Below are 21,549 nucleotides of genomic sequence, written 5' to 3'. Positions count from 1 at the left end.
GAGTCAACACCATCTGCTATCATTGTCTAATAGTAGCCTAGCCACAAGTCAAGTTTAGTGATGTCCTTGACATGACTTGACTAATCGAACAAATCAACAATTAGTGGAATGGGATACTTGTTGCACACAATCACTTTATTGAGTGTGTGGTAGTCAACAAACATCCGTTTGCTCCCATTATGTTTTCTATAAAACAACATTGGTGCTCCAAATGGTGCTTTGAAAGGTCATATTAACCTGCTTCCTACAACTCATCAAGTTGCTTCTTAACTTGACTAACTCTAGAGGCGCCATTTAATATGGCTTTTTAACAAGAGACTTCACCCCTAGTAACAACTCGATCTCATGTTTCACACCTCATCACGAAAGAAAGTTGTGTGGTAGCCTATCCAACATGACAACTTTGTACTCTTCCAACACATCTTGAATTGTAGTAGGTACCCACTTTTGTCCTACATCTTTATCCACCACTAACAAAGAAAAATTTGTCGTTTCACCCCTTTACAATCCTTTCTTTAGTTGCACGGCTAAGAGGAACTTCTTGTCGCCCCTTTTCTTTGCAACAATTTGCACCATGCAAGAATGATCTCCCATCAAACAAAGGGAGCCATCAAAGGGCATTGATATTGTCTTACTCTCCCCCTTAACAATTCCATTCCATGTAACACTTGGAAAACATCCATGTGAAATTCGCACATCCTGTCCACGATCCAAGTTTCATAATTACTTGCTTGGCTACCCCCAAAGTAGGTTAGGTTGCAAAGTTAACTGATTTCATGCTCCTGAGTCCTTCTGCACTTTAAAGTTGAATCTCTGCACTCTCTCTATAAGACAAAGTTGAGGGTAGCCCCGATATCCACCATAATATGGGTGCTCTTCCCATCGATCCACAAACCCACAAACATTAACCCTTTAGCTTGGATAATTTTTTTGTTCTTTCATCTACCTCTCCAACACATTTGAGTAATTGCATTACACCCATCCTGAAGGTTTCCTCCTCATCCTATCCTTGTCTTCCCCTCTATAATGATAGCTTGAAAGGCATTAAGCAATGACTTGTGAGGGATATCAGCAAATCTATCAAAAGCCTCTGACTTTAAAAGCAAGCCAACTTACCCTTATCATTGGATATGTTGAAAGCCTGATACGACATGGTTAAGCAAAAGCCTTGGTGTCAACTCCCCTATTTTTTTGGCCCTCTTGAAAGACTTTCCACGATTTCCATCCAGCATGCTATTCTGCTTAGGCGTGGTGGAACTCTCTCCAACATAGTCAATCAAGCATTTTGCAGCAACCTATGCAGTAGGCAAGGACTTAAATTTCGATTTCGATGGAAATTTCAATTTCGATTTTGATTTAAAGAAATTAAAAAAATTTATAGTAAATGATGGAAATTTACAATAAAACTTTAGGAAATATTAAAATAGATGATTATGCTTAATATGGTATCAAAATACATTACAAAAATGCATATATGACAAGTTTTTAGTGTGCAGGATATTAAACTGCATATCGCGAAACAAACTATGAAGTGAAGAACATTCAATGATTATAAAGTTTTGAAGCTATTTCTTTAATGATTTAAGGCAACAAATTATCATTTAAACAACTACATTTTGAATAAATATCATACATTTAATGATTTAATACCACAAGGACTTTCTTGGTGGCTCAAAGTCATCTCTCCTATCCCTATCATTGGGATTTCGAGATGACATATATTGTTTACAATAATCACTCCATGTCATATAATTTCCAAAATATTGAATATAGGTGTAGTGTTGTTCATACTCCTCCATAGTCATCTAGTTCATGGCAATTTCTACTCGGCCAGAAGATCTTCTTGGACTAGGATGTCTTCTTGTAGGATCTACTTGTTGTGTATGTCCATAGGATTGTTTTGCATTTGCATACTGGTCATACCCATATTCTTGGCCTGTTTGTCCATACCCATAGGCATGTGGTTGTCAATTTCCATATTGTCGTGTCTGCTCATATGCATACGGAAACAGTTGGCATGTGTAGATTGTGAGAAGCTGTTCTGTGTAGATTTATAACCACTATAACTATTAGAGTCATGTTTTGTTCCTATACTCATAGATTCCATACTAAAGGAAAAGGTATCCTCTTCTATTTGATGCATCTTCCCTTTTCCCTTTCTACAATTGTACTGCCTATCAACTGGACGCATTTCTCTCTATGACCCTCATCTTCTAGTTGAGGAAGACGTGTATATTCCACTTATGGTCTATAATCTTGTCATCCCTCAATTCCTCCATAATCCCCATCATCACCACCTTGCCCACTGCTATCGCCGGGGTTAGATCTATCACCGCCAGCATCGTCACCGTCATTATCATCATCACCACTAGAAAGCATAGTGGATGAAGTTTCATATCTAGACCTAAGATTCATTAGTGAATCATCACTACTAGATATTACTTCTTCTAAAATCACCTGATTAACATCAATGCCAAAGTTATCTCGTGCATGCTTGGCCATTTATGGGTGGGGACTTTTATCTGATATGTCAAGAGGGTCCAGGGAATCTTGTTCAACCACTTTGTCCATTTCGGCCTCCATATCTCTTATTCGAAGCTTCATGTTGTAATAACAAAAAACAAGCTACTGAAGTATGGTGTAGGCTAGTCTATTTCTTTGCTTTGTGTGAATAAGTGCAAATGTGCTCCAATTTCATTCACAAGGTGATGAAGATGCAGTTTGTGAAAAAATGAGCAATGCTAGCTTCCTTTGGGTTGGAGCACTTGATCCACACATCATCCACCAATCAGCTGTGCAAGATATTTTAAAAACATAAGTTAGTACTTAGTAGATTGTACTTGAAGTTTGTAAATTTGTATTTTACATTCATATATAAATACTACCAGGTGCCATGGTTGCCCTAGCTGTTTTAGCAACTACTTCTCCGAGGCTTCTTTTAGCATCTCTAAATAGAATAATCTAAAAAAAATGTTATCGAATAATTAAACATGGACTAAGACTTATTTTATTTGATTTTTATTTTAAAAATATACCTCATTTCCAATTTGATACAAGCCAGAGAAATGTGGCTTAAAAACTTTATGAACTGCATCAAGAAAATAAGGATCTTCCCCAACACCACCTTTGTATAGACATTTTGGAATAAAGTAAAATATAAATATGTAATAAGTAACTTGATATATGAATTTCTTGAAATTTATAAATATTTTATACCTGCTGCATGAAGAGGATGTTCAGGGGTTCTTTTCCACTGGTCATTAATTACTTTCAGAACCCATCTTGCACTTCTTGCACCTACTTCAATGGCCTCTTTCATCACCCTTATTGCTTCAAACACAACTCCTAATGTTGGCCACACTTCACTATCGACTGTTTGCAATACTCGATATATAGGCTCATAAATGTTACAAACTTTTGCCACTCTATCCCAAAATTGATGGTTAAGAACTGTGCTTTCAATTTCTCTACCCAATTTTGTTCGACTAAGAGCATACCCGGCCCATTCATCATATGTGAATGGAAATTTTAAACCTACTTCTTTTTTTTTTTTTTTAGGCTATCAAGGGTAATGTAGTTTGTAGCAAATCATGTGGCTCCTGGACGCACAGTATCCCTTTGACAGTGCTCCCTCATTTTAGCAAGCAACCATCCATGGTTATATATAAAATTAGTGATCTGTCTCCCCTGCAAGATCACTGTGCTTATTGCCTCTCTTTTTCCGATCTCCTCAAAAATGAGATCAATACAATGGGCAGCACAAGGAATCCAATACATGTCGAATTTTTTCATTAATTTTAGACCCGCTTTTTTGTAGGCACTGCCATTTTCGATCACCACCTGGACAACATGTTGTTTTCCTACCTCTTGCACAACATGTTTTAACAGGGAATATAGGTATTCATGGTCTTTTATTTTGTCAGAAGAATCTACTGACTTTAGAAAAATTATGCTTCCTTTCGAGTAAACCATGAAATTTATGATGGATAATTTTGTAGGGCTTGTCCATCCATCACACATTACAGTACAGCCATACGTGGCCCACTTTTTCTTCACTTCTTCTACGTGACCTTCCATTTTTTTTACCTCTAAATCAAGGTATTTTGGTCTAATTTCAGAGGGAGTCGGTGGATCAACTCCCGTTCTTGCTGATTAGCAACTCCATACCATGCTTTTAAAATGAGATGATTTTGCCTTCTCATGTGGAACATTATCATATATAAAAAACTTTGAAATCAACATATTCATTTCTTCTTTTTTTTAAACTCCTTTGAATAAATTTTTTGTTTTGTTGCATCTGACTTGTAATATTGAGAAGGCTTTGAAATATATGGCTCTGTTTCTAGCTCTCTCACACTTTGAGATCGCCTCATCGGAGGTTGCCCTCCACTACTACCAGCCCCAGAGCTGCCTCCTTGTTGGCTACCTGCAAACCTATGGGATTGGTCTCTTTCCCATTCCATCTGTTTTGAAGCAAAGAATGTTTGACGATATGTAGACCTTTCATAAGGAGAAATGTCGAGCGGGTATGCAATATCGTTAGCATTGTCCTCTTCATCAATTTTTTGTGGTTGCATCAAGTTCCTACGTAATTCATTTTTTATTTCCTCCATTCTTTCTATTTTCTTTGCCTTAGCTGTTGCTTTTCTTTCTAAAACAACTCGCATTTCGTACTTTACTTCTGGAGGTACTATGTTCGTAGAATTTTATATTATGCTATGGGTCATAATTTGCTAGGTGCATTTTTAATCTTGTTGCACCACCACTCTTCATTCGTATTCCGCAGTATTTGCAAATAAATCCATTCTTTACATTGGACATCGGGTACCCATGTTCCCATGCTGGATCTTTTGTTTTCTTCCTTCAAAAATTTTTGTAGATAATTTTACTTTCCTACAAGGTTATTAGGTGTTAAATTAGTCAACAATTTTAAAGAAAATTATTTAAGATGTTTTATTATCAATATAAAATTAATAAATAAGACAAACATTAAAATATTAAATTAAATTTACGAAATTTAATGATAATGTACAAAATTACTAATAAATTATGAAAATTAAATTAGTCAAATAAATAAAATAATTTAAACTATATTGAGCAAATAAGTAGTAAATTACTTTAATTTATTTAATTACTAGGCTATAATGATTAGGTGTTAAATTACTCTAAATTTGTTTTAAAAAAAATTTATTTGAATGTTACTCTACAATTTTAAAAGAAACAATATTTAGATGCTAAATAAAGATAAATTAATAACTAAGAAAAATATTAAATTATTAAATTAAAATTAAAAAATTAATGATAATTTTTAAAAAATTACTATTAAGTAATAAACTTTGAAAATTAAAATATTAAAATAAATGAAATAATTTATTAATTTATACTATAATAAGATAATAACTAGTAAATTATTTTAATTTTATTTAGTTACTAAACTTACTATTTACTATATTTACTAGCAAGTAGCATTGTAGGCTGATTAAGGGGGTAAATGGGAGAGGGTAATCTCGTATATATATTAGGGAGAAGGGAGATTTTGAGTAAATAAAAAAACATATAAGTTAAAACATGAAATTTAAAATTTAAACCAGCAATTTGCCTTTGAGGCTTTCAGCCGAATCAACCCAATCTTTTTTTGTGCTGCCGCTGCTGCTCGTGGAGATGGACAAAGGACTCGAGTCTCGAGTCTACAACTGGGTCATATGACTCGTTTCTTGTTCGCAGCTCTACGAGAGCCTCAGCCAAGAGGAAGATTGCAGCGATGGGAGTTCTTGCTGCTGGCTGCAAGTCTGCAACGACGATAGAGGTGGAGGGTGAAGCCGAAGGTTAGAGGCATAGGGGCGAAGGGTCAAAGCACAGGAGGGGATCCAAAGGCTAGGGCTTTTCGGAGTTCGAAGTTAGGGCCAGGAGGCAGCTAGAATCTAGGGTTTTTTTTTTTTTTCTAAGTTTGAAGATGGAAGATGGAAGATGGAAGAAGAAGAAGAAGAAGGCTTTTCTCAAGGTCCCAAAGGTATGTATCCTACTGCTGCATGAAGCTAATTTATAGAAAAAATTTGTGTAGATATTTTCACTGGTAGTGGTCGCCCATATGGTCTTAAGCCTTTGATGAATTTGTGGAATTGTTGGCTTGAATCTGCAGAACATTTCTGCAAATCTTTTTTTTCCATTGTATACACTCACGGGTTGCACAACTTGCACAAAAAGAGCCAACAAATCACGTGGGAAAAGCAAAATAAAGTTAGAGAACACTCAGAACAGCACTGAAATCCTCCCCCCCCCCCACCCCCTCCAATTTTTTTTTTCCCATGATTTTCAAAAAATTTCGAAGTACAGCCGAATTTTTGGAAATTTTGTTCAATATTTTCAAATTTTCGTTCAAATTTACCGAAATCTCAAAATTTCGGTCGAATTTATGCAAACTCAAATCTATATCTCAATTTCCTTTTGGGGCCCCTCGAAATTTTGACATTTCAACCAAAATTTAAGTCCTTGATCCCAAGTACCCTTGTCCTTAAAATTTGCTCCCAAAGGGAGGCCAAGATAGATGATAGAAAAGGCAACAAGTACAGCCAAGGATATCTGCAAGTAAAGGACCAAATCGCCAGTCCCCAATGGAATGATTTCACTTTTGCACAAATTCACTTTTAAGCCTAAAACCGCTTCAAAACCAAGGAGGATGCATCTAAGATTAATAATTAGCTTCGGCTCATCCTCACAAAAAAGTGATAGTGTCATCTACAAAAAGGAGGTGGGTGATTTCCATGGAATCAATGTTCCTTCCAATGCAAAGACCCTTTAGAAGGCCACCTTTCATTTGCACTAGTTATCATAAGACTCGGCACTTCCATGACCACGATAAATAGAAGAGGGGAAAAGGGGTCACCTTGCCATAGACCACAAGATGATCTAAAGAAATCAGTAGGACAGCCATAACCAGAACCAAAGAGAACAGTGTTGATATACACTGCCGGATCCATCTTGCACCAAGATTCTCCAAAACCATTCTTCTAAAATGTACAGGAAAAAAACTCCAGGTAATGCGGTCAAAACTCAAAAGCCTTCTCCATACCCAGCTTACATGTTGCTCCTCTTTTCCATTCCTTAATGTAGGCATCAACAACTTCATTGGCAATCAGAGTAGCATCCATGATTTGCCTACTTACAATGAAGGCATGTTGGTGCTTACCAACAACTTCCGAGTTTGCATGTTTGAGCCTGGTTGCTAGGACTTTGGACAAGATTTTGTATAAGCTGCCAACCAAGCTGATCGAGCAAAAATCTTTGATATTGCAAGTCCCCAGTTTCTTAGGAATCAAAGAGATAAAGTTTGAGTGGATACTAGACAATCCATGGTTTTAAATAACGGCCGCGACCGTTACGTAACGCCTCTACGTAACAAATTTTTGAGTTACCGATACCATTACACACCGCGAAATCGGTGGGACAAGAAGTCACGGCTGTAGCGGACGTTACAGACCGTGACCGTTACGTAAAGGCCGCTTCGGCCGTTACATAACCGTTACAAGACTATTACGCCAAAAATTTTATTTTTTTTTTACTTTTTCTTCTCACTTTTCCCCTTTCTTTCATAAATCATTCTCAATATACCATGTGGCAAGAGGGGGGGAAAGATTATTATGAGGATGAAAACAAAAAATAGGGCAGCTCGATGCACAAAGCTCCCACGTATGCGGGGTCCAGGGAAGTTGCGGAAAATTATTTTTCAATTTCAACCTTCTTGTTTTTAAGTTATTTTATATTTGCATTATTTGTATGTCTTATGTGTCTAATAGATTAATGGAGTGTATAATGCATTTTGTTTTATTATTTAATTTAGCGCACATAAGAATTTATCATAGATAAAAACAATGAGAAATATAAATACGCACACACACATAATTTTTCTATCAATGGTGGTTCAAAACAAATGTAAACTTGTTTCCCTTACCAAATAACTTAGTTAGTCGAACTAAAGGAAGAAGGATTAAAATCTTAAAACATGCAAGTACGCTAATATGCACATGGTTGTGTGTGCTTGAAAAAAATTCACAGTCGTTACACCCGCTTCCTATTATGTAACATCCGCTACTTCTGCTTCCCGGTTACACTTGTTACCGTTACATTACGCTACCCCGCTACCACGATCAAAACCATGCTAGACACAAAATTGTTCATTCTATGGAAGTCTTCGGAAACCCCAATGATGTCCTGCTCGAGAAAATCCCAGTACCTTTAGAAGAAATCCATATTAAACCCATACCAAGCGCTTTATCCCCATTGCAACTCTTAAGGGCTCGAATAATTTCCACTTCCTCAAAAGGCCTCTCAAGTCTCAAGCTACCGGGCTATGGAGAGGCTCAGGTTTTTGAACATAATACCATCAACTATTGGTCTCGAAGACTCTGCTTCTGTGTACAAGGTTTTAAAAAAGTTGCCAATGCGACACTTGAATCCCCCCCCCCCCCCCAATCTATCAATATCTCTTCCTCCATTTCTACTCTTGTTATCATATTGAATCTTCGGTGCACATTAGCTACACAATGGAAGAAATTGGTGTTTTTAGCTCCCTCCTTCAAACAAAGAGCCCTAGATTTGCTTCACTCCAAGCCACTTCAAGAATTGTGGTCCACCCCTTCCCCGGACCCACTTACGTGGGAGCTTTGTGCACTGGGCTGCCCTTTTATTCAACGCATCCATTTACAATTCTTAATTCCTCATAAACTATAAACCAATTTTCTATCCATGGAATTCACTTTGTTCCTAAAAGCAAATAACATCCCCTTTCCAGTCGTTGAGGAATAATCTGATTGCAGATCTTTTTGATTTCTCATTTATTCCCCTTATATTCCAAGAGATTAACTTCCTCAAAATAGGAACAGATCACCAACCCATCTACTTCTAGCCTCTCCTGCATCAGAATACCCTCCTAACTTGTGATAGTTCACCGAGCATTCCAGTCTCTTTAATTCTCTACTTATACCTTTTAAGCAACTTCTGCCATGCAATTTTTTCCCTGAAATTGAGCCTTCCCTTATTTTTTTTCTCAATTTCCTCAAATAACCGCCTTACTCTTTCTTCGAAGCCTTCGAAGGATACCGTGATAGTCTTACCAAATTCATTTTGCAAAGCACCCAATTTGACACCTGCAAATTGAAATCGGTGCTACCAAGGCCTAATTCATTTAATTCCCTTAAAGGCAGAGAAGGGGGAGCTGTCATCAACAACTAACAGCTTTGTGGCTGCTGTAGCCTGTAGGGACGATTGCTAACTTATCCACCTCATAAGCTGGAATGAGAGGCTCGCCATCCAAAACAAGCCAAGCCTGCTCCACCGTGTTTTTCTTGACTTGTTGTGAGTTAGAAGACCCAAAAGGAACTTGCTACAAGTCCAAAGAATCGAAAAGGCCACATCTTGAGGAGAAATGAGTGAAGGCCAGGTTTAACAGGCAGAGCAAGGGAGGGGGGCCTAGAAAGAGGGAGACCAAAACTGAAACCACTTGGGCTTGAACAAGAGGGGCTCAAAAAAAGACAAGCCCCCAACTCCTTGAAACTTGCACAAGGTAAAAGACTAACAACATTGTCGCTAGAAGTTTTGGAGGGAAGAACCTTACCAGCCTCACAAACAACTTGATCGAAGGAACACATGTCCTCATGACTAAGACTTGGTGATGGAAAACCTGATATAGCCCCCCACAGTGAAGGCACGCACAATCAACCTTTGAGAGAGACAGAAAATATTTTCTACTAGGAACAGCGGGGAGGCTCAACTAGAACAGAAAAGACACCATTGAAGGAGCTGGAATGCTAGGGATCACTCTACAACCTAGCTTCTTTGCAGCTGAGCAAAATTTAGACCAACCATTCAAATCAAGACCCTTCGGAATGGTGATTACCCACTCCAGCCTCCTTCATTGATTTCGATTAGGGCAAGGAACTTGCCAAAACAATAATCTTTAAGTTGGAGCAGTAGCGTCTTCTCCTTTGACCCCAACATCAAAACCAAGAAGAAGGCCTGATGCTAAGGGAGCTCCAGAATTCTTTCAGGACAAAAAGGGTCCATTTGGTTTCACCCACATCAAGAAAAATGGAGACACTCCTACCCTTGCAATTTTCAGTAACCCTAAGGAGGTCAACCTTCTCACCATCAAAGCTAAGTCGAAGAACTTCCTTTCAATGAAGATGGCCAAATTGCCATCTCATCGCATAACGGAAAGAGGAAGAGCACGGGAAGGACTGTAGCTAAACAAGGAAGAGGCTAAAGCCAAGGTTTGAGACGAGAGAGCTTTGAATGGAAGCAAGGGATCAACGAGAGAGATTCAAGATGGACTCTAGTGCTTCGACGAAAAAACAATAAAGCTACTAGGGAACAACAATAGACTGCTACAAGGGGAGGAGAGTGTGGTTGCAAGTGACTAAGGCTTCGACTCAAAGCAGTGAAACAACGACAGAAAGCTGCAAAGGGATGAGAGAGATTGCAAAAAGCTCCAGGGTCCCTAGGAATGCAAAAAGAGAGAGCTTCGAAGGAAGTCATAGCTATACTAATGAGACAAATGATGGCTTGGATAATGACATTTAAGATAGAAGCTAACTTGATCGTTTAGCTTGTGTTATAAAAATGCATATTAACGTTATATGTTGCTTCTTGACTAATTTTTATTAAAAAAATACGTTTTTTTTTTTTTTTTCATTTTTATTATATAAGCCGGTTTGATTAAGTTAGAAATGGAACAATTTGAAAACTTCATCTTATTTCTTTTTGCAATATAAGGGCCCTACAGTAGATACTTGTAATTTCTTGAGTCTCCAACACTTATTAGCCAACTTTGTAGGTTTTATATCATATAAATTTATTTAAAAGAAAAAACAATATACAAATGCATTTTTCATATTTATCAATGTATTTAGTAGAATCTTCTGATCCAATTTTACAATCTAATCCCACAAATCATCTTAGAGATCATATGTAGGTTACTGATTTTAATAACCTTGGCACTAAGTGGCTCGACTCGTTTGCTACCCTAGGCCTATGCATGATGTTACAAGCCGGGTATTTCACACTTTTGTGAAGGGTTGTGTGGTGCCAGCTAAAGCACTTTTGCTTTACTAGCCAGCTGAAAGTTTACATGGTTTACCAACATAAAACTTCCATTGTCATTGAAAGAAATGTAAGCGAAAGCAATAAGCAATTCATGAAAGCAATGGCAAGCAAGCAATAAACATCGAAGCAACGCAATTCATTAAAGCAACAACTCTATTAACAATGCGTGTCTAGCAAGGGAGGCAAGTAGGCTAAACACATTTACAATGACTAGTGAGTTTTACAAATTGATGAACACTCACACTCCCCTAAAGAGTTGTCTATGCAATTCTCACTTTGGCACTAGTTAACATCAATTTATCCGAGGAGTCATACTCCCACTTTTAGCTTAGAACAAAGCTATCTTTGAAAAATAAACCTACACTAGTATATACAAGATGATAACCCATATCATGCCCACGAGACAAGCGGTCACAGGCGAGCATAATGCCCTAAACAAGCTTGGCTCATGACGCTCCCCCACTCATGCAATTGACATCCTTGTAGACTTTGATGCTAGGTACTCTTCAACTTTGTCCAGGAATGGTTTCATATCTTCTGCAGAAATCCAATTGATTTCTTCATCTCCAAGGCCTTTCCACTTCACTAAGAACTCGTGCTGCTTCTTCCTTGAGGATGTGAACTCTCTGTCTATAAGGATGACTTCAACTTCTCATCTGTCAAGTTGCACTATATTCACTAATGCTCTGGTTGACTGACTTCTACTAGGATCTTCGATGTCGGCATTGAACGGCTTGAGGCAACTGACATGAAACACAAGATCCACTTTCATCCAAGCTAAAGGGTCAATCTTGCAAGAAGTCTTCCCAACTTTAGCCAAGATGGGGACTAGTCTTTCATATTTACGAAGAAGTCTCCTATCTCATCCTCGTAGTGAATTGATCTGTTCAGGATTAAACTTAACAAGCACCAAGTCACCCACGTTGAAATGCAACAGTCTTCTCCCCTAATGTGCCCACTTCATCCCCTTTGAAGCTTTCTTCAAGTAGACTCGAGTGATCTCTGCATTCTGTCTCCATTCCTTGGTAAAGATGTACGCTTTAGGACTCTTTCCTCTATATGGCTTGTCCATTGTGTGTGGTAACAATGGCTGCTGGCTTGTATGGCTTGTCCATTATGTGCGATAACAGCGGCAGCTGGTCTATAACAAGCTCAAAAGGACTCTTGTTGATGGTTGATCTCTTTTGGGTATTAAAACATAACTGAGTCATGCACCCAATTCTTTTGATTGGCATTGACAAAATGGTGCAAGTACTGTTCTAGAAGATAGCAGCCCATTGAATCTTTCCGTCCGTCCGTCCATTTGTGGATGATAACTCGGGTAGGTAGTAGCCTGTTGAATCTCTCCGTATGTACGTATGTCTATGGACGACAACTTGAAGAAATGTCAAGTTGTGAATCAAGGATTCTAAAAAATTATGTCTAGAAGTTGCCAGTGAATCTAGAGTCTCTTGGTCACTGATAATATCTTAGGGAACACCCCAATATTTCACAAAATGATTGAAGAACAGTTGTGTCATCTCCTCTGCCAAACAGTATTTCAGTGCAGGTATGAAAGTATCATACTTCAAAAACATGTATATGACCACAAGCATAGACCTTGCATCTCCCACTCTAAGCAAGTTGGTGATGAAGTCCAGTGAAACACTCTCCCACAGTCTAGTTGGTACTAGTAGGGGCTCCAGCAGTCCAGCAACCTTCTTCCGCTCCACCTTGTCTTGTTCGCAGGTGAGACAAGTTCGGGTATAATCAACCACATCATGCGTGCGCGGCTAATAATACCTCAAGTGACACCAAAGTGCATTGCCATCCAATGTTCGACCCACATGGTATCATGACATTCTCTCAACAATGTCTTTCTCAGATATCCAGGTTGTGGCACAAAGAAGTGGCTATCATGAGTCATCAATAATCTGTCTTCCATCCTGAACTAGCATGCTTTGCCATCTTCTGTCAGCTTCATGAGGTTTTGGACAACTGGATCTTTGACCAAGTTCTCCTTGATGCGCTTCCGCATCGTCATGGTAACTACACTCAACGTCAAGTGTGTTACCATTTGTAAGGCCTCCAGCTTAGCCTTCCTACTAAGCGCATCTACAACTTGGCTCATCCTCCCCCCCCCCCCCCCGGGCGGGGGTCTTGTGCTCAAATGAGAAATTAAATTTTGCCAAAAATTCCTACCATTAGCTCTACTTGGGTGATAACTTTGACTATGTAAAGAAGTGGCTAACACCTAAGGGCCCGTTTGGTATCACTGTCAAAAATTAGGGAAACAGAAACCAGAAACAAAAACCAAAAACCAAAAATAGAAACTAAAAACTAGAAACCAGCAACCTGTTTGGTTAACATTTATAAAACTAATACAAATTTGAAACTTAATTAAAAAATACTCATTTTCATCTTTAAATCAAATAACATGACAAAAATATGATGAAAATAATAAAATTACAAATAATACACATTAAAAAAATAATATAATAAAAATAAATTTATTATAATTATTTTATTCAATCGTTCTACTTTCAAATTTTACTTTACAATAAAAATTTTATTAGACATAACAATTGAAAAATAGTAAAAGTATTTTGTAATTGGCTTTATTATTATTTTTAAAAATTTATGTATATTTTTATTTTAATTATATTTAAATTTATATGATCATTTATTTTTTTAATTTTCATTTAAAAGTGCATAAAATGATTAATTTAATCCAAAAACACTATTTCCGGATATTAAAATTGCTTGCAACAAGTTGCTAAAACAACTGAAAACCATAACATCTTGCTTTCAGTTTTTTGACAAACAGCCAAAAACCGGCAACAGAAACAGAAAACTGACAACGTAAACAACACGTTTTTACAATCTGTTTCTTCATTACAGAGAAATGAAAACAAAAAACAAAAAACAACAATGATACCAAACAGGTTGTAAGTTATTCGTTTCACCACAAACCTCAACCCAAGTAGGTAATGTCGCCACACATGAACACAATGGATTGCCGCTAGCATCTCCTTCTTCTAAGTTGTGTACTTCCGTTCCGCTTCAGTAAGCGTACGGCTCTCGTACGCACACAACATGATGTCCCACCTGTAACAAGATTCCTCCAAGGGTGTAATTGATACATTTTTGTGTACCTCGAAGGGTTTTATAACGTTTGGAAAAGCAAGTACCGAATCTCTCATTATGGCATCCTTCAAGTCATCAAACTTCAAAGGCTCCCTAGTACTTCTCTATCACAACATGGTTTTAAATAATGGCCACAACCATTATGCAATGCCGTTACGTAACCTTTTTTGGGGTTCCTGTTACCATTACACACTGCGAGATCGGTGGGACGAAAAATCACGCCCGCAGCAGCCATTATAGACTACGACCATTATGTAAAGGCTACTACAGTTGTTACGTAACCACCATAGGACTGTTATGGCAAAAATATATATAATGTGATAATACTAATTTGCTAAAAAAATATTTTATTTTAATAATATTGGCAATTCAATATTTATGTTCTATATTTTTCAATTTCAAGCTTCTTTTCTTTTCTAGTTATTGTATATTTATCTTATTCATGTCTTATGGGTTTAATAGATTAATATAGTTGATAAACAGATTTTGTTTTATTAATTAATTTATCACACATAAGAATAATGAAAAAATATAAATACAAACACCCACTCATAATTTTTTGTCAATGGTGGTTTAAAACAAATGTAAATTTCTTGCCCTCACCAAACAACTTAATTAGTTGACCTAAAGGATCCAAGATACACAAATGCTTTCTACGAATGGTTAAAAGCTTAAAAAATGCAAATATACTAATATGCATAAGGTTGTGTTTGCATGAAAAAAATTCACAGTCCTTACACCCAAATCCTGTTATGTAACTTCCGCTTTCCGCTACACTCATTACCGTTACATTACGCTACCCCCTACCGCGATTTAAAACCATGTTGTCCAGTTCCACCCCTAACCCTTCTTTAGCAGTTCAGTTAAAGGAGCAGTTCTCCTCAAGTACTCCTCAACAAACTTTCTATAATAATTGGCAAGATCAAGAAAGGAATGCAACTCCTTCACTATCATTGGGATCTTCCATTCTTGAATGGCTCTTAACTTCTACATATCCATTCTTATATAAACTTGTTGAATCACATGGCTAAGGCATTTTATGTTTCACAGAGCGAAAGAACACTTCTCTTTCTTCACATACAAACTCTTCTCCTTTAGCCTGTCCAACACCTACCGTAGATGCTCTTTATGTTCCTCCAGCAAAATATAGACAACTATATCATCCAGGTATACCACGACAAGCTTGTTGAGGTACTCACGAAATACCTGGTTCATCAAGGTACAGAACGTCACAGGCGCATTCGTCAACCCAAATGGCATCACCAAGAACTCATATGCCCCATACCGTGTTGCATAAGTTATCTTCCGTTCATCCCCATCAACTATTCTCACATAATAGTAACCTAACCTCAAGTCAAATTTGGTGAAGTACTTTGCATGACTCGGCTAATCAAATAGATTGGCAATCAACGAAATAGAATACTTGTTGTACACTATCACCTTGTTGAGTGCATGATAGTCTACACACATCTACATGCTTCCATTATATTTCCTCTGAAACGACACCGGTGCTCCGAATGGTGCTTTGAAAGGACGAATATATCACACTTCCAACAGTTCATCAAGTTGCTTTCTTAACTCTACCTTCTCCAGCGGTGTCATCCAATACGGCCCCTTAGCAAATGGTTTAACTCCTAAAAACAACTCGATCTCATGCTCCACACTCTGTCGTGGAGGTAAGTTATGAGGTAGCTTATCTGGCATCACCTTTTTGTACTTATCCAACACAGCATAGATGGTCATAGGCACCAACTCTTAGCCTACTTCTTCATCTACCACCAGCATGACTAGATACGTTTGTTCCCCCTTCCTCAATCCTTTCTTGAGTTGCATGGCAAAAAGGAACTTCTCATAGTCACCTTTCTTCACAACGACTTACACCATGCAAGGGTGGTCTCCCATCGGACAAAGGGAACCAAAAAAAGGCATTAGCACTACCTTGGTCTCCCTTAAGAATTCCATTTGAAGAATGACTTGAAAATCATATAATGGCACAGATATGAAATTCGCATGTCCTTCCCACTGCCCAAACTTCCAAGTAATTTGTTTAGCCACTCCAAAGTAGGTAGGGGTGTAGAGTTAACCGCTTCCATGCAACCCGAATCCTTCTCCAAGGATAAGTTAAGTCTCCTTGCTTCTACCTGTGAAACAAAGTTAGGGATAGCCCCGGTATCAACCATAGCACATGTGCTCTTCCCATTGATCCTCGAGTCCACAAATATCAACCCTTTTGTCTGTATAATTTTTGGTTCTTTTGCTTGCCTCTCCAATGCATTCACTAGCCACATTGCACCCATCCTCCAAGTATCTTCCTCATCCTTATCATCCTCTAGTGCCCCTCCGCAATGGAAACTTGTAAGGCATTAAATAATGACTTGTGAGGGCACTCAACAACTCTATGAGAACCTCGACATAAGAAGCATGTAATCTTAGCCTTACCATTGGGTGGTTGGATGCTCGAGATGACGAAACTTTCTTTGAAGTTGACGCCTTACTGTCATCTCCTCCGCTTTTGAGTCTGCCCTTCTTGAAAGAATTTTCACTGATTCCATCCATGCGCTCTCTTTGGACAAAGCAGAATTATTTCCAACCTAGTCAGTCAAGTGTTCTGCAACAGCTTGTGCGGTAGACAAATCTTGAACTCTTTGTCTATGAAGTTCTGTTATTGTCCACAGTTTCAACCACTCAAGCAAATAAAACAACTTGTCCTTCTTTGACATGTCCCGAATATCTGACATAAAAGCAAAAAATTGTTTCACGTATTCTTTGATTGACCCAATATGCTTGAGGTCTCTCAGTTCTATTCTAGCATTGTACTCAACATTCTATGGAAAGAATTAAATCTTGAGTTCTCTCTTCAAGTCTACCCAACAACCAATGACACAACGTCCATTCTCAATGTCATCGTACTTGGTACTTCACCACAATTTAGCATCATGAACAAGTACATAGTCATAGTATTCACTTTCACCTGCTCTGAGTCCATCCTTATAGCGCAAAAGTACTGCTCCATATCAAACAAGAAGTTCTCCAACCCCTAGGCATCACAGGCACCCCCATACATTCTAGGTTTTGGTACCTTGGTCCTACTAAACTCCAGAGTGTTAAAGTTTCCCATAACAAGAACCATCACATTCACCTTCACAGTAAAATCAACTATCTTAGACTGCAAGGACTCTACAATATCATGAAAGTCCTCTAACAATTCCACCATGGAACTTTGTTGATGTTTTTGAGATCCTTCCAATTCATCAACACATTTGGAAATTTGGGCCATCTCTACGGCCACATTGTTGAATGTCATCTCAACCTATGCTTTTAACACCCTAATTCTCTTAACATCAGTTGGCATGGTCTCTCACCAAAGCTTCCCAATCCCACAACGAAAACAACTGAATTCACACAGGAATTAACCGAGCTCTAATACCACGTGTCACGGGCTGAGTATTTCACACTTTTGTGAAGGGTTTTGCAGCGCTAACTAAAGCACTTTTACTTAACTAGCCAGACAAAAATTTATCACGATTTATTAATAGAACATTTTCATTGTCATTGAAAGAAATGTAAGCGGAAGCACTAAGCAATTCATGAGAGCAATGATAAGCAAGCGGTAAACATTGAAGCAAAGTAATTCATTAAAGCAATATATTTGTTAACAATATGTGCCTAGTGAGGGAAGCAAGTAGGCTAAACACATTTACAATGACTAGTGAGTTTTACAAATTGATGACCACTCACCCTCCTCTAAAAAGTTTTTTATGCAATTTTCAATTGGCACTAGGAAACATCTATTTGTCCGAGGAATCATAATCTCTTTTTTAGCGTAGAACAAAACTATTTTTGAAAAATAAACCTACACTAGTATATACAAGATGGTAACCATCCCATGCCCACGAGACTAGCAGTCACAGGCGACTGGTGAGCATAATGTACTGAACAAGTTTGGCTCGTGAAGGCAAAGGAACTATCATACCCAATGGCATGGGAGAATCAAAGGCGATTAAGGCATGAATAGCCAATGCCTACCACGTGGTTTGCACCTGGCAAAGGCACTATTTCTCCATACCTAAAGGCAACTGAGAGACGAACAACTAAAGCCCACCATGTGGCGCACAAGCAACAAGGATGGGCATGAAAGAAAGCCTCCCCTCTCACAATGGGGTTAGTTCATTCTTTATGCATTGTTTTTCAAATTCCTCTTACTACTTAAGCATCAAAGAGGTCACCAAAGGCCATTAGGGCCTCCCTAGTCACACTTTTCATCCTTCCTAACAAGTTGCGAAGCATCTTAGATGATGCGACAAGCTTTGGCAACAACACTAACAATCCTCTAAAATGTTCGGTAATGATGACAACAACATATGACTGGTGATATTGGTTCATATGCAATTTAATGGCGGAAGATGAAACTAACAACAAACAAATTTGAAGTACTTACTCCTTAATTTTTGGTCTGCAATGAAAATCAAAGCGACCATGTTTCATATTTATTCTAACCCTATTTTGATCAGTCGACTCTAAGCAGGCTCATATCTCTGTCGAATAAAAAGCTAGCGTCTTTCATTCACAGTGAAAGTTTATCTCCTTCATCAGTGGATTTAAATTAATAAAATAAATTTAGAATTATAATTAGACCATTTAGCAGGCACGGCTGCACGGATAACTTATGCCCGAAATATGTTCACGAAAGAACCATAAATTGGGAACATTCAAAACTCAAAACAGACCAATTAGAAGAATCAAGCAAGGATGATCTCACCTCGTTCTGATCCCAGAGATTATTGAACAGGACGGGCTGGCCATCCGCGGCGGTGAAAACGGCAACATCGGCGAGGGCGTCGCCGACGCTGTCCTCAAATTCGGAAGCAGCGGCTGCTCTTGCCACGAGGCGGGATCTGCCGCTCCAAATCCGATCAGTCGATGAAGTTGAGGAGCGGCGGGCAGCGGCAGTCGAAGAGACGGAGGAAGCAGGTGAATTGAAAGAGGGACCTTTAGGGAATCGCCATGGGGAGGAAGGATGAGGAAGAGGGTTTTGAAGCACTGCTGGGGTTTGAGGTGGCGATGATAGCATCAGCAGAGCCATGGCTTGACGCTGATCTGTCCCTAAACCCTATGATTGAAATCCGAAGCAGTTGGCCGGCCTGGCCTGCACACCTCTCTGCTTTCTCTTTGCAGAGAAGTAATTGGCTCTCGCTGTGAACACAATACTGCAGAGCAGAGCTTGAGGAACGGGAGAAGATTCAGACTTCAGAGGAAGAAAGTAGTCGCCGCTCAGAGATCTTTTGTCGGAGGCAGGCACACGTGGATGAAGGCCAGTTGTTTGATGGGGGACCGTTTTGGCTCTTTCAGGTCGTTTGGTGTGACTCTTAAAAATCAAAAATTAGAAGAACGAAAATAAAAAATAAAAATAAAAAATAAAAAATAAAAATTCTGTTTACTTAATATTTATAAAATTTATATAAATTAAAAATTATTTATTTCCATTTTAAATCAAAATATTTAAATAATAAAATTACAAAAAATAAATTAAAAAATTACTATAATAAAAATTGATTTTATTATATTTATTTACTTAATTGTTCTACTTTAAAAAATCTTTTTACAATAAAATTTTTATTAAACATGACAATTGAAAAATAGTAAAAGTATTATGTAATTGGTTTTATTATTATTTTTAAAATTTTTATGTATATTTTTATTTTAATTATATTAAATTTATTTGATCATTTAATTTTGATTTTAATTTAAAAGTGTATAAAATGATTAATTTATTCCAAAAAAAATATTTCTAAATATTAAAATTTCCAACAATAAGTTGTCAAAACAAATGAAAATTATAAAATCGAGTTTTCAATTCTTTTGCAAACAATTAAAAATTGGAAACAAAAATAGAAAACTAACATAAATAAACCTGTTTTTATAATCTTTTTTTTCACTATAGAGAAACGAAAACAAAAAATAGGAAACAGTAACGATACCAAACAAGCCCTTAATAACTCTAATTGTTTGCTTTTTTCTATTTCTATTTTTTTACCATGAAAAAATAGATTATAAAAATGTATTTATTTATGTTGTTTTATGTTTTTATTGTCGATTTTCAAGTATTTGCCAAAAAACTAAAAAATAAAATTTTATAATTTACAGTTATTTTGACAACCTGTTGTTTGAAATTTTAATATCTAAAAATAATTTTTTTTATTAAATTATTCATTTTATACACTTTTAAATTAAAATCAAAATTAAATGACCATATGCATTTAAATATAATTAAAATAAAAATATATATAAATTTTAAAAAATAATAATAAAGTCAATTAAAAAATACTTTTATTATTTTTCAATCATAATGTCTAATAAAATTTTTACTGTAAATTAAATTTTGAAAATAGAGCAATTAAGTAAAATAACTATAATAAATTATATTTATTATATTGATTTTTAATGTGTATTATTTGTAATTTTATTATTTTAATTATAATTTGATAATATTTAAATATAAAAATGAGCATATTTTTAATTAAGTTTTTAATTTATATGAGTTTTATAAATGTTAATGAAACAAGTTGTTGGTTTCTAATTTTTGGTTTTTGTTTTTTATTTTTAGTTTTCGTTTCTTTAATTGTTGACAATAATACTAAATGGTCCCTAAATTTGTCGAAAAAATTGTCATTTAGTTGACTCTATCTAGCAAAACTTAAGACTTGGTTTACCTTTTTTTTTTTTTTTTTTTTTTTGTTCCATCAAAGAAAAAATGACATATATATTTCCCAAAGTTTTGTGAAAAAGTAATATTCCCAAAGTTGTTGTCTTAGCATCAATTTCAAAATACTATTGTTTCGAACATATAAAGTCACGCTAACCAAACATAAAATCATTAGGGATACAAGCTTAATAATTTTTTTTTATTTTAGAAAGTGAGTTCGAAAGATTAGCAACTAGTATTAATGAGTTTAGACGTAAAATCTCTCTCTCTCTCTCTCTCTCTCTCTCTCTCTCTCTCTCTCTCTCTCTCTCTCTCTCTCTCTCTCTCTCTCTCTCTATTGATCTCAATTGCTTTACTAAGTTTATTTTGATAAATAAAAATTAAATTTCTTATATTATAAATTAATTAATATAATTAGTTATATATACAAAATTACACTCCTTTTATGTGACAACTCTCCTATCTTCCCTTTCTCTTTCATTTAAACCCAGCAACACTATCTTCTTTTTCTCAAAATCTTCATTCTTTTTATTCCAACCTCTCTCTTGTTGGTTTTTGTTTTGTCCCATATCGGTGGGAAGGTTGTTTGAAGTTTTTTGTTTGTCCCACATTGGTGAGATTGT

General features: G+C 36.7%; 1 protein-coding gene across 2 annotated transcripts in view; it reads right to left on the bottom strand.

The window, feature by feature from the left end:
• LOC131144643 (thioredoxin-like protein AAED1, chloroplastic) overlaps nucleotides 1-19,564 on the bottom strand; it is a 29,487-nt gene extending 9,923 nt beyond the window's left edge. For both annotated transcript variants that reach the window (XR_009133863.1, XM_058093410.1), the window contains exon 1: nucleotides 18,983-19,564. Coding sequence is in view for 1 of the 2 variants with exons in the window: in XM_058093410.1 (XP_057949393.1) it covers nucleotides 18,983-19,306 (324 nt within the window). In the remaining variant the exon portion in view is untranslated. The remainder of the gene's footprint in view (nucleotides 1-18,982) is intronic.
• Between the last annotated feature and the right edge of the window lie 1,985 nt (nucleotides 19,565-21,549).

This window comes from Malania oleifera, chromosome 1 (genome assembly GCF_029873635.1).
Source record: "Malania oleifera isolate guangnan ecotype guangnan chromosome 1, ASM2987363v1, whole genome shotgun sequence".
Taxonomy (NCBI): domain Eukaryota; kingdom Viridiplantae; phylum Streptophyta; class Magnoliopsida; order Santalales; family Ximeniaceae; genus Malania; species Malania oleifera.
The sequence above is the reverse complement of the archived record's forward strand: the minus strand, read 5'-3'. Positions and strand labels throughout refer to the sequence as shown.